This window comes from Anticarsia gemmatalis, chromosome 6 (assembly GCF_050436995.1).
Source record: "Anticarsia gemmatalis isolate Benzon Research Colony breed Stoneville strain chromosome 6, ilAntGemm2 primary, whole genome shotgun sequence".
NCBI lineage: Eukaryota > Metazoa > Arthropoda > Insecta > Lepidoptera > Erebidae > Anticarsia > Anticarsia gemmatalis.
In genome coordinates, this window is record NC_134750.1 from 5,453,282 (window position 1) to 5,471,156 (window position 17,875).

The 17,875-nt window shown below is 36.3% G+C and overlaps 1 protein-coding gene across 1 annotated transcript; it reads left to right on the forward strand.

The window, feature by feature from the left end:
- The first annotated feature begins 7,802 nt into the window (after positions 1-7,802).
- LOC142973871 (ras-related and estrogen-regulated growth inhibitor-like protein) lies at positions 7,803-17,629 on the forward strand. The gene is made up of 6 exons (XM_076115893.1): positions 7,803-8,144; positions 14,903-14,959; positions 15,375-15,451; positions 16,346-16,527; positions 16,876-17,062; positions 17,189-17,629. The coding sequence occupies exons 1-6, from the start codon at positions 8,081-8,083 to the stop codon at positions 17,255-17,257; spliced, it is 636 nt and encodes a 211-aa protein (XP_075972008.1). The 5' UTR covers positions 7,803-8,080; the 3' UTR covers positions 17,258-17,629.
- Positions 17,630-17,875: the final 246 nt, after the last annotated feature.

Here is a 17,875-nt window from a genome sequence, read left to right on the forward strand (position 1 = left end):
AGTTTCCGCTAGGCTGTGCGGGCGCAGGCGAGGGAGACAGGACAATGGCGGCGCTGCACGGTGGTCGCCCCGCTGAACAAAGGCGGTCATAAATCCGTAACTTCTTAAATTAAGGTTTATTTCCATTAAAAATGGATTTAAAGTCTATATAGTTACACATAATTATTATAATAAACAATTCGATAAAAGTTGTAACAGAAATAAATTAATAAAATGATATTTTAAATCAAATGTTCCCTGGTTAGAAATGCTTGTGACTAAAAAATCATAGCTTTTCAGTATGGGGTTATAATGTAAGTGTATATAATAATAATTAAATAAAATCTCTACTATATAGTGGAGATTTTATACATACATAAATATATACATATTATATGTATCTATATATGAGCCTTATTTGAAATAAAAATCATAATCACAATATATGAATATATTTACCACCATAATAACAAAAAACAACTTACTATAACAAAAGTAAACTTATATTTAATAAATCTATAACCTGCTTATACAATATACATAATGCCCATTTTCTTACGGGGAAGTTTCCGAAGACCAGTAATAAATGGATCTGAACTAAGTAAAAGTCTATTTAATAAGTCGGTATTTGTAAGTTTTCTTGACATTTTCGAGTATGATCTCGTCTAAAGGCCATATATTTTTTTGTCCCCAATATATATTAGACAATACTGTGCAACTTCACCACCATGAATAAGAACTTTGTGGACGGAAGCTGGGAGATTGTACCATGGATATTCTTGAACTAGAAGTCACGCGGTTTCCAAAGTATATTCACTAAATTTTTCTGAATTAATATGAAATCCTGATGACATAGCATGCAAAATTATAGAGCAACGATCAATTAAATATTTATTTCCACCTGTTATTTCAACTGAGATTGCAGAGTTATTAAAGAACTTTCTAGCAGTATTTCCATCGTTCGATGTCCCGCTTCCGCCACTTCGCGGTTTGTCTACTATTAAACCTAATCTAAGTCTAAATTGGTTCTGTATAAACAATTTCCTATTTTAATTTACTCCTATGCACATTTATCCAATTTATATCAAAACTTCTACATATGTTTGATATCTTTTGTTGTAAACACTTAATGTCAATATTTTCTTTATCCAACAGTGGAGGTAGTATTGTTTCTATTACGTGTATACATTTTAGTCCACTTTTCCACACACAGATGACCAAATTTCAAATAAATGCAACCTCGAAAAGGTATATTTAATCAAAGAACCTGAAAAAAAAAGAAAATAGTATTGATTTATGTTTCGTAGATCGTGCTACGAGAGGCTACGAGCGGGCCTGCAAAGTCGTAGAAGCGGTGTAGTACGGAGAGATGCAAATTTGTGCAAATAAAAGCTAAATATTTTCAAATTAACTATTTCGATAATTATTTTAAAGTAAGTCTCAATCTTTCGAAATATATCGAAATATACTAAAAGTCTACATGAAATCTACTTTAGTGTAAATTTTTCTCTAAAATCTTGTGTGGCGTAGCATTTAAAAATAATCACATAATAAGTAAATACAGGTAAAAAATACATTAAAATAATAAAAACATACCTTGTTCTTGGAAATCCATATCACAAACACCACTCAACAACAAAAAAATCCCGAGAAATCACAATTACACAAACACGTGCGCGTGAGCCACTGATAAGGGTGTGAGTTGCGTTAATGATGCGCTCACTTCGGAAGTTCACAAAGTAATGAAAATTAAGTAAAATAGTCGGTCTATTTATAGTTTTCGATTGTTTGTTTATCGGTGTATGATGACGTGTACATAAATAGTGGTGACGTGGCAACTGACTTTTCACATTTATGACCTATGGGCGAGACCACCGTGCGCTGCTCTATAAATCATGGCAGGTGAACGTGTGCGCTGATCGTCCTCGGGCTTCGCAGGTGTTTCGTTTTGTTTGTTATTGTAGGCCCATGTTCCGTTGTGAGCGATAGTTCTGATTGTTTAGGCATAGACTGTGACAATTTATACGACTTCGCCACAGTATTTAGGTACTCTTTTACATTACTTATAATGAACAGGTATAATGCTCACCGTATCCTATACAGCGTCTAAGAATTCTTTACGCCTTGTACAGTCGGCTTGACCTTTAAATAGTCGATAGGTGAGTTCTAGCTCTATTGAGTTCCATTTGACGAATACTGTAAAGATCACAGTTAGGTTATAAATCGGATATTCCCTGCGGATCCCGCTATCAGAGGCGGGAGGTGTGTCGCCTCACGACTCATTGTTTATCCACAACAAATTGTTACCGACATATTCTAAGGAAAGTAGACATCACTGAAATATTTATAAGTTTACTATTGAGAAAATTATGTCTGATGCTTTGTTTATTTCTTCTTTACAATATATTTTTTTAGATGGTAGGTAGGTACTAATTATGTCATTATTAAAAATGAATAACAGAAGTCGTGGGATGGTAAACTTATTTTGTTAATAATCCACTTTACCTAAACCTATCAACATTTCAATATGCATGTCACAGACAATTCTAGGAAAAGTCCAAACTACAGTTAGAGTCATTACAAAAAGTTAAGTCTTGTAATATACTTGTAGGGAACGATGCGGTCGCGATCTGTCCATCTTAAGATAAACAGTTAGCCGCTGTTGTCTGGTCCACGGGGAGCTTTAAATGGATCATTGGCTAGTGAAATTGTTAAAGAGCGGGACAATATATCCACGGGCCATCAGTTTGCAGGCCGTTCCGTGCCCGCGCTGACGGTTTTGGGTTAAGCGTATTTATTTACCTAACAGCTACATTGTAGGTACCATAGCCTTTTGCTCAACTTAAAGGTAATAAAACACAATTTTACATTAACCTCTACAGTCCATTTATCTGAGTTTGAAGATGTCGGGATTTATTAAACTGTAAATAATGTTTTATTATTGAAAAGACTCGTAAGTTTTTATATCGTCAAAAGGCATTACTTTAACTGTTAATCGCATTTCAATACGTTATCTTTATGAATTGCCGTCGTCTGTAATGTGGAGAAAACTCGTACTGAAGTCCGGGCTTCGTTTATTTTTATTATTTGTGTTCCAAATATGATGACGAGGTTTCTTCTTATTTAATGCACTTACCGTCTCACTGGCACTGGACAAATCATGTAACAACCGTCCTTTGACCCAGATACCTGTATTCTGTACATATCTGGTTCATATAGGTAGGTACCATAATATATTTTTAGAAATGTTCATCACAATTCAATTATTGGAAACTATCCCACTTAAAAACCCAATTGGCTGACGAGGTGTCGATCTATTCTTTTTCAATCAAGAGTAGTTGCAGCGACTAAATTATACGTTATAAACGTGCCCGAATTGAATACTGTAATCATTTTGATGATAGACCAATATACCAGTTTTTGTTCGTAAGAGTTAATCAGCCAGACGGCTCGGCGTCAATCTTGTCAAATTACTAGATTTTATTGCTCGTAGAGATGGTTTGTATACATGTTATGTCGATCTTATATGTGCAATGAAATCATTTAGCGTTCCGTTAAAACTTCAAAAGATAAAACGAGTGTTAACAAATAAAATAGGTTATAACTGTGCGATCCGAATAAAGTGTTGTTTGTGGTGGTTTTTGTTAAACAGAAAGAATAAAAAATGCGCTTAGCAATGGAGTATATTTGTTTTTGGAAAATATCCTGCTGTCTGAAATTGTACGATGTTTGTGTTAACCGTTTGTCGATTTACCGTCAATTTGTAATGTTACGATTGATCATGCGGGTTTTGACTGTATTCATTTTATACGCTTTGATTCCCTGTTTTTTACATATTTGCATATGTTTTGGTACAGTTACAATACCAAACCCACTAAAGTTGTAATAAATAACAGTCGTAAATTAGGAACTTACCGATATTGCAAATTGTTCTTTGTTCATATTGATGTCATTCATGAAAAATTCCATTGTTGTCTCAAGAACGCATTATTTAAACCCGGCGTAAAATACCAGAACGATTACTCTGTGTATTCTACACCTTGATGTTATGTTCATAATTCAGCGAACTGCGTTGGAATTTTATCTTAGATGTGCGACAGCAGATTATTTATTAATGGCATACATATTTCTTTGTGTACAACTAAGTGTGGAGTAACCGATGTTGCATTATTTAATATTTATTATTATATTGATAAAATTACATAACGATCACGCGTGGACGGTGAAATCCGCGCGTAGTGGACGCATACCGCATGCCGGCTATGGCCGGGGCAGCCGAGGCCCGCAGACGTTAACGTGGCGGTAAGCGCTACGAACAAACACGGTGTTGACGTTTCCAACTGTTAAATGTCTTTATCGAGAAACAAACGAACATGACAATAAAATCATCCATATCATTACATTACGTCCATTGGTACTTTATATAACTGTGTGACTCGATAACGAAATTAAGAGAATTTTGGCGAATTCGGTCGATCGCCATCGTTAATTCGACAAAATGACTGTTTCAAAACTCGAGGAGTGATATGTTCGTATTTATCGACGTCTTTATTATTCCCGCTCCGGTATAATATGACAACGATTACACGGCGCCAAGTAGAAAACTATTAATAAAATTAATTGGATCGCACACGCAAGCCACGAGCTTGATTATATTAAACTTTATGAGAATCTTTTAAGGCGAAAGCCAACACATATTTCAAGTTTTCGGTCCTTCTTCTGCTGTGAATTATGAGCTCAGGGTCGTGTCTGTTGACAGTAATTTTAGTGTTGTTATCCTGTCGATATATCACGATGATCCAGCACTTATACGTAATTAGTTTAAAAATGTATATGGGAAGCCGAAGGCCAATTTAAAAATACTCATCTTTTCTTTTTTATGACTCACATAAGTTGACTTTGAAGTTAACTGCATAGAAATTGAGGGTGTTTAAGTCAGGATGGGTTAAAAAATATAGACGTTCCTCCGAAATCAAAGTGGTTTTAATTAGTGGTTCAAGGACCGGAATACAAAGTGTTGGGTAGTAATCAGGTGACCCGATCTGTTGGTGTTGGTACATATTGAGTTTTATTTAATGGTTGTGTGTTCGGCCCTCCGTCCGACCGTCTGAACTTTGCATTATCAACTTTGTGATACATACCGAAGGAGTTTTGTAACGGTTTTAAATGTGTACAATGAAGTGTTTACAGTTACTGTGATTGTAATATTATTTGTTCTCAAATAAAATATAACTACTATTACCGTAAATGATTTGCCATCAATACTCTTCATTGTTATTTTATTGAGAATATTTAAATATTTGATTTTAGAGCTTTTAAAAGCAGGTCGCATCGATCGTTGCACTTGTGCTTCTTTCGATTTTACACAGACATTGACGAGGAAAAAGCTCATTTTATTGTCCATTTTATCATCCACAGACGTCTTGCAAGGCGGTACAATAAAGTGTGGCGCAAAGTTCTCACTTTAACGAACCATTCACTCGATAAAAGATTTGAGTACTCTAGTTACTATAGTCTCTGAGTGATTGATGATACCTACGCGAACTATGAACTTGTTAATCGCATACTTGCGATGCTTATTGTCTGCGTTATATAACAACACATTAAATTCAATTAAAGCACTTTTTCTTTCTTTCAATTTTGTTTGGCAATCCTGCCTTGAGAATATAGCCGCGTTAGATTTTTCAACGGGGCCTAGAATAAAACCATTAGGGGTTTAGTAACTCTGTACAGCTCTAAAGAGGTTAAAAGATGTAGAGATATGAATCGTTTAATAGGCAAGTGTGAACAGAACAGTGTTGCCATTGTTGGGCCCATTAACAAACTAGTTTTGACACGCGAGTCGACTTGCGAAATGTCCAGCTCACGACTAAATAAATAAATGCTTATTTACATCGTTACCCAAGCGGCAGATAAGTAATTTAATTAGAACGCGCTTAATTGAATATTGGAAATAATATCAAGATGGAGGTTGCAGTGTTGTTTGATACTTTATACTGTTGTAACAAATTAATCAAAATTACGATACGCGGCTGCGTCCGCCGCGCGCCGCAGATACGCACCGCGCCAGCTTTGTTGCGGTTCAACTGAACAATTTGTTGTTATTGCGAAACGTATTTAAGTATAACAAAGGCAATAATTTTCATGCAAATATAGTAATCTCAATATAGCGCACTAATCGATTTATGATGTTGGTCGATCGATGATCCGAACCTGCAAGTATGCGTGAACCATTAATCTTCGGTCTAAGCTTCCTCGCTATTTTATGGGGTCTACAAAGTATGTATAATTTACGCGCAGCTTGGGTGCTAAAGTGAGCATTCATGGTGTTATCTTATCTCTGCATCGGTTTATTCTAAAGACTTAGCTATTAGGTATATGGCGCCGATTGCATAAATACGGTAAGGTGGCATGTTTGAGGAAGTTGTTTCCAAGTAACGATCAATTTGCGTTAAGTAGACATGCGGCGCTTTTTTTTCAACGTCTCAACCTTCCTTAATGAGCAGAGAAATCCGCGCACCGAACTAACTTCTATGCAAATGCATTTTCTTCTATTTTCGAAAGTATGTGTTCGTATAAATATATTGTGAGATCGCTAATGAAGACTGACAACCGATTCATTGGGTTTTACTTTTACGTATGTACTCTTAGATAAGTGGAACTGACAGATTTACTATATTTTAAGTGGCCAAGTACGGATAGTACAGAAATACAAAAATAAGTAATTTATGTTTTGAATAATCTATCGTTTTAAATACTTAAATTGTAATAAATTTGATTTTTGAGAACTTAAGTACTTACATATTATTAAATAATGTACTCCATGGTTACCAAAATACCTACCAACTATCATTGTTACCACTGAATAAGTAGATCGCCCTTCAAATTCATCTAGGTACGTATGTATATACCTACACATTTTGATTTAAAAGCCCATAAAGAGTATATATCTGGATAATGAACGACTCCAGTTTACCAATTAACGTTTTATTATCAACACCAAAATGCCAAGGGCGTTGCCAGTGAAATTGCAACAACAAGTAATTTCCCTGATCATCCATTAAATATAACCAAGAGAATCGTGTTTGGTAATGGAACAAAAAAAAGACAATTTGACTGATCTATACTCGTATTGTATATTCACCAGCCAAAACAATTAATACTGTTGTAAACTTTTTTGTTGTCTTTGTTTAGTTTTTAATAGATTTATTCATTCAGTTATTCGCACCTATTGGCAAATGGCCTAATTATACAATAACAAGTTTAGATGACCCATTTTATTGTTCAATTTAGAATTCGTAATTTTTCAAGCGGCATCTATTAATATTCCTCGCATACTGGTCAGGAATTTTCATGCTGCTGTATATGATCATTTATTTGTATTTTCCCTTGACATTCTTTAGAATCCCTAGAGTTGATTCAAAGTTACTATATGACATAAAGGAAGCAGGGTAGCTGGTGCGTAGGCGGGGCGGATCCAATTATGTCTCAGCACGAACGAATTTATTGCGGCGAACGTCTGAGTCGCTCTCACCTTGACATGTCGCAGACGGGCCTATTCTGGAGCAGACTCCTCGACTTTCCATCGATTTTCTTCATACATTTAAACGCCTACTTACCTACAATAAGAGCATAAATGATTTATTTCTTGGCAAACAGTAGCACGAATTCAGAAGATCCTGTTTCACTTTTGTCTCTACCTGAAATATTGACTGTCAATATTGGCGTTGCTCCAACATATGAATATGCGATCAAGTATAATATATGGGCGCAGTACAAATTCTGTCGTATGCATACTTGATACCGGCTAGCTCGGAGGTTGAAACGGAGGCTGCGCACGCGCTTTTGATCGAAGCACCGGCTAGAGACGCCGGCAGTCGCGCGGGAAACTTCGCGGCGCTCGGTCGAGCTGACGGCCCGTGAGACTCTCTGTGAATAATATTTCTCGATCATATTTACGATAACTCACACCGATCGTTACGATATCGACGTGTACCGTGATAATAGTGACATAAACTGATGTGATTGCTGGACGCTAACGCCATAATGTCCATGTAGAACATTTTAAGTTGAAAAACAGTGAAAAATAAAAGCTGCCCAAATGAAGATGACTGTGAATCGTATAAGGGTGGTGGTGCTAGGAAGCCCGCGGAGTGGCAAGTCCGGTTAGTACTGCATGATTTATTTGAATGTTTTTTAGCAAATATAACAAGTAGAAATAGCTCCTCTAATTATAGAGGTATTAAAAAATATTTCATACACTTTGAATTTGAAACATTATTACTATGTAATTATTTTATTAGCATACAAAAATATGGTCAAAATATAAAACGAACTCAAAACATTTTAACACCTGAAAACTTTAAATTAATATAACAAATTTTAAAACTGCTCAAGTCATAAATAAGATTTAAAATTTATAAACTCAAAAAGTTATCAGATGCAGTTAATATTTGTTATTAAGATCAGTAATAAAATAAGGAATACGTTATTAAAGTCAACGGAGTGCGATTTTAGGTGCGAACCCTGTAATTTGTACGTCCAAAAGATGTTCTTAAGTTGTTATTACATCAAGGAACGGTAACGGGACATGATAATAACAATTATTTTGATTGCAATATTTAGCCTTATATTTATTCAAGGTATTTAAAAAAAATGCATTCTCCATACAAATATTTAGGTTGCACCGGATTTAAAGAATTTCGAAGAATATGATATGAGATATTATATGAATTACTTAATATTTTTAAAAAGTGCCAGACTCAATAAATAAGTGTAAGTACTTGAGATGTCTAGCGAAGCAATAATAATATCCTATTCAGATTTCACTGCGGAAACACTTTTATTTTCCTTAGAAAACACATTATCATAACTAGTTATTTTGCAATAAACAGCGAATTAATATAAAAATCTGCGAATCATATGTTTTTAAATTGAAAATATGAAAGCTTGAAGCACTCGTTAAGTTTATTAACTATGTTATTAAAGGTCCTGCAATCTTGGGCCTTATCCGATAATAAAGAGCTCTTATTGATTGGCCCAATAAGCAAGACTCTTCCATCTCAATTTAGGAGGTTGAGGTTGGCTTCGAGTACCGTGTGTTTATATAGATAACTGACTAGTTCAATCTCTATTGTATCGCGTAATACTGTTCATAAGCAAACGCGACGATATCACAATCACTCTATAAGAACAGACTTTTTCAATGTCATAAAATATGATATTCGACGAATTTTGTTTGCAATATTGACAGGTCGTGAGAAGAATCCGTTAAAATACAAAGCTATTATTTTTCGAATAAAGTTTTGACATTGTATTAAACAATTATATAATAAAGATTCGTTATGATTGTCGTGATACGTAAAATGAGTTAAAAAATTTAATGCATTTGTAATGTACTTATAAAGAGGAGTTAAGATTTAATCAGATATTATTAAAATATATCTGAAGTTATGCGCAAATATTTGTCTAATAACATCATCGCACACCACTCGATGGCATTTCTCTATGTCAATATTTGTAGAGGTACTATAAGATAAACTACACAACCTATGTTAGACAATGTACATTTGAAAGTTATGAGTAAATAATGAAAACACATACAGCGTTTCTCAAAGTGAAGGACTAAAAATAACTACAATAACCTATAATCTTTCCAATTGAAACAACTCTACATATTTACATATATTATGTACATAGTGTGTATTTGAACTGGGCGTCTCCGTGCTTCGAAGGGCACGTAAAAAGTCGGTCCCGGGTGTTGTCAATTATGAAAGCAGTCGTTAAGCCACGTAAAAGGCCTTTCGGGCGGCTTGAACAACTTTGACACTAGGTTGACCACTAACCATATGATTAGTAGTAGGATTAGCACTATGTACATAAAATCACGCCTTTTTCCCATCAGTGTAGTGAGCCAATAAAGCCACATGCTACCATTCCTACATTGCCTTTGCTTCATTCACATCCATAGATATTGTCATACATAATAATATGTTTTAGATATATCGTCGTTTAAGTTCTATCACCACGTACGTAAGTCATTTTTTTTTTTCTAGCCTGACATTAAAATCTTAAAACTGCCGTAAAATGACTAACGTCTAGCTCGAATCTCTACTGTACTACTATCGACAACCGGCTTGTCATTGAGAAATTTTGTATGAAAATCTGATCAGCGCCTCTGATGGGCGTCGAAGGAACTATTTTGGCAGGACATTCTAAATGTCAAACTTTCAATACTCGGAAGTACCGACTGTACAGAATCGCGCTAGTGGTGATAGAACTTAAACGACGATATGGAAAACAAAAAAAAATATGAATTGCTTGAGAATATAAATGTCAACCTTCAATAAGCCTATACCTATACTACAAGATGTTTTTCAGTTACTTTTCTTTACAATTTTACCTTACGCATTTATTTCAAGGTGCTCTATTATAAAGCTACATTGTTATTAATTTCTTTTGACCTTGTCCCATTTAGTTTATTTCGCGTATGATGTATTTATCTTTTTTATTAGAGATCTTAATAATTTTTTAGCATATGATTAGTCTGATCCATTTATATTGTCTTAGCATTTCTCTCGCTCATATTTTCGTTAGCAGCTACCCTTGTAATACGTAAATTGCTGATGACTAAATTATTCGTGTTTTCTTAAACTTCAGCTAGTGTCTACCCGGGACTCCTTGGAATTTATTTATATAGCTTATTGCCCCCATAGTACCCGATCACGTGGGATTCCCGGGATAAAAACTACTCTATGTCCATTCTCGGTTCTCAAACAGTCTTTGAACAAAATGCATCCAAATGTACTATAAAGTTTAGGCATGAAGAAGACAGACAGATTTACGTTTCCATTTACAATATCAGTATGGAAATACTGAAATGTTGGAATTAATTTTGAGAGCCATTGTTCTAATGCATTGTTTCAGTGCAGTATAAACAATCACCTGCGTTTATTTGTTGACTACTCCACAATCTGGGCAGCTCTATCTTTGAGCGCTTTGTAAACGTTCAACTTTATCTAGATAGACGCCTCTGGTAATCTAATCACGACGTTTTTGTTTTACTTTAAACGTGATCTATTTAAACCACTAGAGAAATTGGAATAAAAATATCTGACAAGTATAATCTATTCTTGGTGCATTCTGATCGTGATTAATTAGTGTATATTACTATATTCTATACCTAGAGTAATTTATACGCATAGGATACAAACGTGCCCTGTTTAGTCGTAATAAAAACGCGATCAGTCTCAATCAAGCGGTCTAGATGAGTATACGATACGATACAATTAGCTTATTAAGCATGATTACTGGCGTGTGAAATACATATAATATGCGTAGAGCAACGACCTCGACGCCGCGCGTTAATGGCTGATCGGACGTTTAAGAGTTACACAACGTCGTCTGGTGGCGCCAGGCGTCGCAGCCGTCGGGAAATCGCGCCGCTGACCCACCGGCCGACTCGCCGCCGACTGGTTGTAATTGCACCGCCCTAATTGTCGGCCGGCTGACGGCTGACGGACCGGCTGCAACCGCTCCGACACGCATGCGTTTGCAATTCATTACGGACGGGAGCGAGTCCGCCCGACATGCGAAATTGTTTTTAAAGTAGATCCTGTCTACGAACGCCCCGGTGGGAGTGGTCCTCGTCCGTCACGGATACGCCGTCGACGTCGTTTAATGCCCCCAGGAACATTATCTACTCATTAAATCCCTTAAGTACTGACATTATTCGCAAACCTCATTCTTCATGACGCTCTTTATTTTCACATTATAATGGATTCCTTCGCTGCAAATTCTTATTGAACCGTGCGGAACCCTGCACTTAAATTGTTTCACTCTATCTGGGTCACGTTTAATGCTTCCTTCGGCAATATAATATAATAAACTATTTTTACACCCTGTGGTTATCCGGCATGGTTTACACCGAAGCGGTAAAAATGAATATTTGGAGTCGATAAAATATTTCACTTAACGAGTTTGTCGCAGAGTGGTACATGTCAACGTGCGTCCGTTTTTGTCAGAAACTCAGAAATGGATTGTGGTCGAGAGCAACGAACTTTAATTTGGAAAGGAGCCACAATTTTTTGATGTTATGAAAGATTGCTGTTATAAAGGCTGTGTGTTTTTTATTTGTCGGGATTGTCGCAAAGGTGCCAAAATGTGATGTTAACACGTACGATGATTGCGACGTGAGCTTTAATCGTCGGTTGGATGTGTCGGCGCGCGAAGCGGACGCGCTGTTCCGTGTGACGACCTTCTCACGGCATGATGAATGAGCAGCGTCGAGGTATTGAACCATCGCCGTCCTCATACGCCGATCCTGACAGATTCACTTGTAATGTGTCCATAAGATTAAGTTTTTACATGACTTATTTGACGCAGGTTTTGGGAGACACGACATTTATTTTCGCCTCATTTATCCAGAAATTACCCGGCTTGATCTTATATTACCGTTAAGAAACACATATAAAATGTATAGATGATGACTTAACAAGTATGCTTGAGCAGTTTTTTGGTTGGATATGGTCAGCCCGATACATGATCGATGTTCTCGATAATCTATTAATTACTCTAAAGATTCCTGTCGATAGGTGAATCCATTGTTTCTGTAGATAATATTCAATCGATCAACCCACGTGGTGCCGTGTTGTTTGATCACAGTGATTTGTCTTATGTGCTTCGGTGATTGTAATTTGACGTCATTTTTTATGAGAACCTCGTCAAAGATGATTCGTTAATCATTTTAAGACCCTTCTCAATAACCGATGTTAATTTATTACTTATAAATTGATAGTAAAATGTTTCGAAATTATTATTCTATTGCACTCTTATGGACCTCGGGTATCGGTGTTTTAATAAACTAGATATATGGCAATCAATGTGACGTAAGAGTTAGAGCATTTGTAGAATTCGAACTATTCTACTGGTCTAACATAAAAATAATATTAAACCGAAGCAAGAAATTGGCTTTTAATCGAATTCCGCATATTTTAGTTAAAAGTGGACCGATGAAACTTTATCACCACGATTATGTACGTAATCGGATCGCAGAGAAAGTAATGCATTTAATACTCATTGCACACGGGGAAAAAATCGAAAGGAAAAATGAGAGTGAGGAATTTCGATCGTGTTTCATAAACTACGATATATTGTGTTGTGTTGTAACTTTTATCAACGCTTGAAAAGGTTTTATAACGCGCTGTTTTATTGACATGACGATGTTTTATCGGCTGCTGGTCGTCAATCAAACATCGGAGATATCGATCTTCTTTCTCAATTATAAATGTCATCATACGCGGACGCTGTGTGAGTGTGCGTGTCACTTTATTGTCGACTTGTATTCAAATTAGTTTGATAACGTAATTCTCGGCTAATTTATACCTTGACCAATTTTTGCCTGCGGCTTCATCCGTATGGAATGCAGTCATGGAATTGCTTCTTGTCATACAATATTTCTTCTCTGACTCATTTTTTATTACTAAGCGATGAAAGCTAGCATTTCTTGTATTGTTTAACATAAGCAGACAAAATTTAGAGTCGAAAATACGGTAAATATATTAACAATCGTGCAATCCTTCAAAATCGTAGCTCAAATATTTAAACGCCTACTGCTTTCAATAAGCACAGGCATTAAAATTAATAAGGAAGATTATCGACCTTTTAAGTAACAGCACAATCGTTTCCTTATAGCTTGTCACTAGGAACGGCTCAGTATTGTAAGGTAATAGATTTCCTATCCTAGCCTTAACCGTCTGTGCCAGAATGCGTACGGAATGCATTCCAAGTCCATTGTCATGCGACAACGTGGTGCAGTTGCATAAAACCATTGTGGACTCTTGTGTAACTTTGGGTCAAGACTCTGACACAAATAGTACCAACGATAACTCATTCGGGAGTATTATCCAGTGATGTCGTAAACGATTCTTGTAATGGAATCTTAATTAGAATTTCTTATAAAAACTGATAGTCATCTAGAACGAAATTGATCTGCTTTTCCTGTTCCATGTCGACATTTTTATTCGACTGAGTATTGTTTCTTTGTTTTGTAACCGTGGAACGTATTGATGCATTAAAGTGTTTGAATGATGTCAATGTAGTATCAGTAGCATTCAGACAACGATGTTATCTAAACTTATGTGATCGATAAGTTACAATTATTTAAGCAATATACTTCGATTATATTATCATATTATGTAGGTATATCACATTTTATTTCGGTCTCTATGATTTTTCAAAGTTATGTGTGCATTAGAAAGAAGGAACATGAAGGAAGGTGCATTAGGTGAAGGAAAACGTGATGAAACCTTGCATGGCAAAAAATTTGTTTAATACATATTTTATTAAGGGCATGCAAAGTCACCAACCCGCACTTGGCTACCGTGGTGAACTCAAGACCTTTACCCCTCGTTTGGGAGGAGATCCAAAAGTAATGGAAAAAAAGTTCTTATTAATAAATTGCTCTATCTTACCGTACCTTGATCATAGCTATATACCGGTGTACACAATTCAAATTATATGTTCCTATCAATGGACAAAAACTTATACTTGAAAGGGTTTAAATACGGACGTAATATCACGTCCGACGGTCCGAGGCGTGCCGTGGACAAGCAATCAACCGTTGAATAGCACCACTAGCTCCTTTTGATGGCCTACAGGATTCTCCACACTTCATTTCGTCGGTAGCTTACAACTCTTACAAGCAACTTCTATTCACAAACATGCAACGTCACTGATGTTGATAACTGTTTGTATTGTGGCCATCCCTTTGATGGAAATTCCAGGAGTGAAAGGACTAATCAATGTTTGATTCGCTGCTAGAAAGTTGGGAGTGACGACCTCTTAATTGTTCTCTTATTTCCAATATGTCTTCATGAACCGTGCTGCATATAATGGTGTTCATTTGATATTCTTTTTGTTACAGCGGTGGTCGTGCGTTATCTAACAAAGCGGTACATCGGTGAATACAGCTCGACAGGAGGTTTGTATAATGATCTTTTTATCCTTACAAAAAACGCTAACCGTTTGTATATAGGGCTTTGTATTCAAAATAAACACGAAACACTGTTGCCAATGAATAAGCTACCCGATTGACATTCTTGTGACGTCACTTGCGTCAACTTATAAAATTTTCAATTGAGCCTGGCATTTATAGCAGTATAGTGCATTATGCATTTAAATTAAAATGTCTGCTTCCTTCCGACCTTAATATGACGTGTTCGCGTCTGTCTGACGCCGTATTTCTCAGGACATGGATTAAAATGTGAAGGAAACAGCTTTCAGCGTTCGATGTCATAGTAAATGCTGTCGTTATCGAATGACGACAACAGTATCAGTACAAAGCGACCGTTATGTACGAGTATCGCACATTTCTATACCGTACCTTCTTGTTGCAGATTTCCTTTATCAACACAGAGTGGCTTTCGACGGCGCCGTTTCAGAAGTTGAAATACTAGATACATCTAATTGCGCGGTAAGTAACGAGTCAGCTACAATGTTGCGTTGTGCTTTTAGTGTTAGCGCTAAGATATCAGTCACCATGAACAAAAGGCTCGATAAGATTAAAACTCGAAGCTCGAATAGCAAACGAAGAGATAGACGACCAAACTTAATTTACCATTAAACAATGGAGATGTTAATCTGCGGCGGGCTGGTAGCGGCTGATGGCCGCAGTACAATTTAATTAGATGAAGTTTATGTGGCTTGTATCGGCTTATCAGATGCGATCGTTGGCGTTGCTGCATCGTTGTGCCTCAGGGCGAAATCCTACGTCCAAACCTACGCGCGGTAGAATGCACAACACAATTTGTGTTACGTAATTGTTATGTTTTTATTATTGTTATGTAGGCATGCCATGATTCTTGAACACGTTTTGTTTTTCTCTAAACAACGATGATGGTTTATTAAATGCATCGATAACGGAACTAAGAGAACAAAACAGATTGGATGTTCTTATTGCGCAACCGGCGATTTTATTCGGTGCAGCGAGTGGCCCCGATACAAGATTCCGAGTACCAGTTGTGGCTCGCGACTTCATTATACTGAAGTTCACTGACTTTATTTACAATTTAGCTATTTCGAGATTCTCGAGGTGAACATTTAATTCAGATAATTGTAATGCAACAAATAAAGGCAAGGAACGTTTGAACAGAATGCATTGCATATGCAATTTTGAATCAGTAGTTAGTCTTTGGTATTTAGAAGTTTATTTAAACCGTTCAATATTTATGAGTTAACGTTTACTTTTCATTAATTAGTTTATTCTACAATGCTGTAATTGGTCAGAAGAGCTGGTATTGTTTACATTTTTTACTTTTTAATTTATTTTTATATAGGTTGTCAAAATAACTTGAACATGTTTGTGCAGATTCGCGGTTGCTTGGCCGAGCACGTGCGATGGGGCGATGCGTTCGCAGTTGTATACTCAGTGTGTGAGAGACGGTCGTTCCTTGCGGCTGCAGAACTGCTGTCATTATTGGAGCGCACCCGCCTGCCCGGCTGTGCTGCCATCACCCTCTTAGGGAACAAGCGTGACCTCGAACACGCCAGGTAAATACCAATTACTCATGTGATTGGACATTTTTAATTAAAATGCCTTACAAGAAGAATGGCAGCTATTAATATTGCAATCCTAGGTTCTAAGATGACTGTATTTTTTTATGTTGTAAGGGGAAATACAGAAGCGAGGGAAACCAAGACCTGACAATGTTTCAGAGCAATTACTTGAGATATAAAATTGAAAATCTCTATGCTAATCTCTGCTAAGTTCCTTTCTTACATTTAATGGGATTAGGGCTTTATTTGTTACGCTCAAGGGTGTTGTTTAAGAATTGTAACGTGGAATTTAAATATTTGGACTTGTGAGTATTGTACTAAATTAAGTTTCTGTTGTATTAGGGAGGTCCACGCAGAGGAGGGTCAGGAGCTATCGCTGAGGTTCGGTTGTCAGTTCTACGAGGTGTCAGCGGCGGAGTCGTGCGCGGGCGCCGCGCTTGCGTTCCACGCGCTGTTACGAGAGGCGCGTGCGCTTGCTCTTCTTCTACCTGCACCTAGACGCAAGCTGGCTGCGTACTCTGTGTCTAAGGTAAGAAATAATTAAAAATAAATATTGTTAATAAGACGAATCCGCAAAATTTCCCTTTGATTTTATGTTGCGTGCGTATCCTTGATGTTAGTTGAATGTTCCATATTGATTTTCTTTTCTTTACAGGTGATCGGCACAATATTCGGTAAAAACAGCAAGAGTGTCAGGAAGAAACGACCATCGCTCAGCATTTAATTTATTAATTTATTTACTTACTTATAATTCACTCAGACTGGTTGTATATAATTTATAATTTAGTTTACTTATAAGACATTACATCGATATGTATAAGATCTTCATTTGTATATATGGACTTGGAATTTCTCATAATAATGACGCGATTGTCATCTGCCATATAGGTACATACGAAAATCAAATATGTTTGATGTAAATAAAACGTTATATTATTTTGTAAATACAATAATATGTCTAGGTAAAAACCTCGCATTAGAATAATGTCAAGTAAAAGGAAACTGTACATATATAATTATGAAAGAATGAATGTTTGCATACCTTTGTGTAAGGTCTACAGTTATCTCATTACAATACATTTTTATATGAAATTTAGTACTGTGTCATCATTTATTTTCCTCATTCCTTTAACTATTTCTCTGTTATTCATAGATATTCATCTGAAAGTTATACTAAGTAGGTACCCAGAAAGCCCTATGCTGTGATTGATCAAAGAATACATATCACTCGTTTTAAACTCTCTTAGCACTCAACACCTTAACATTGGCACCTAAATGTTTAGCTGCAATAATTTCACCATTTCGTAATGAATCCTCCTCTACCCACGAGACCAGATAGTAG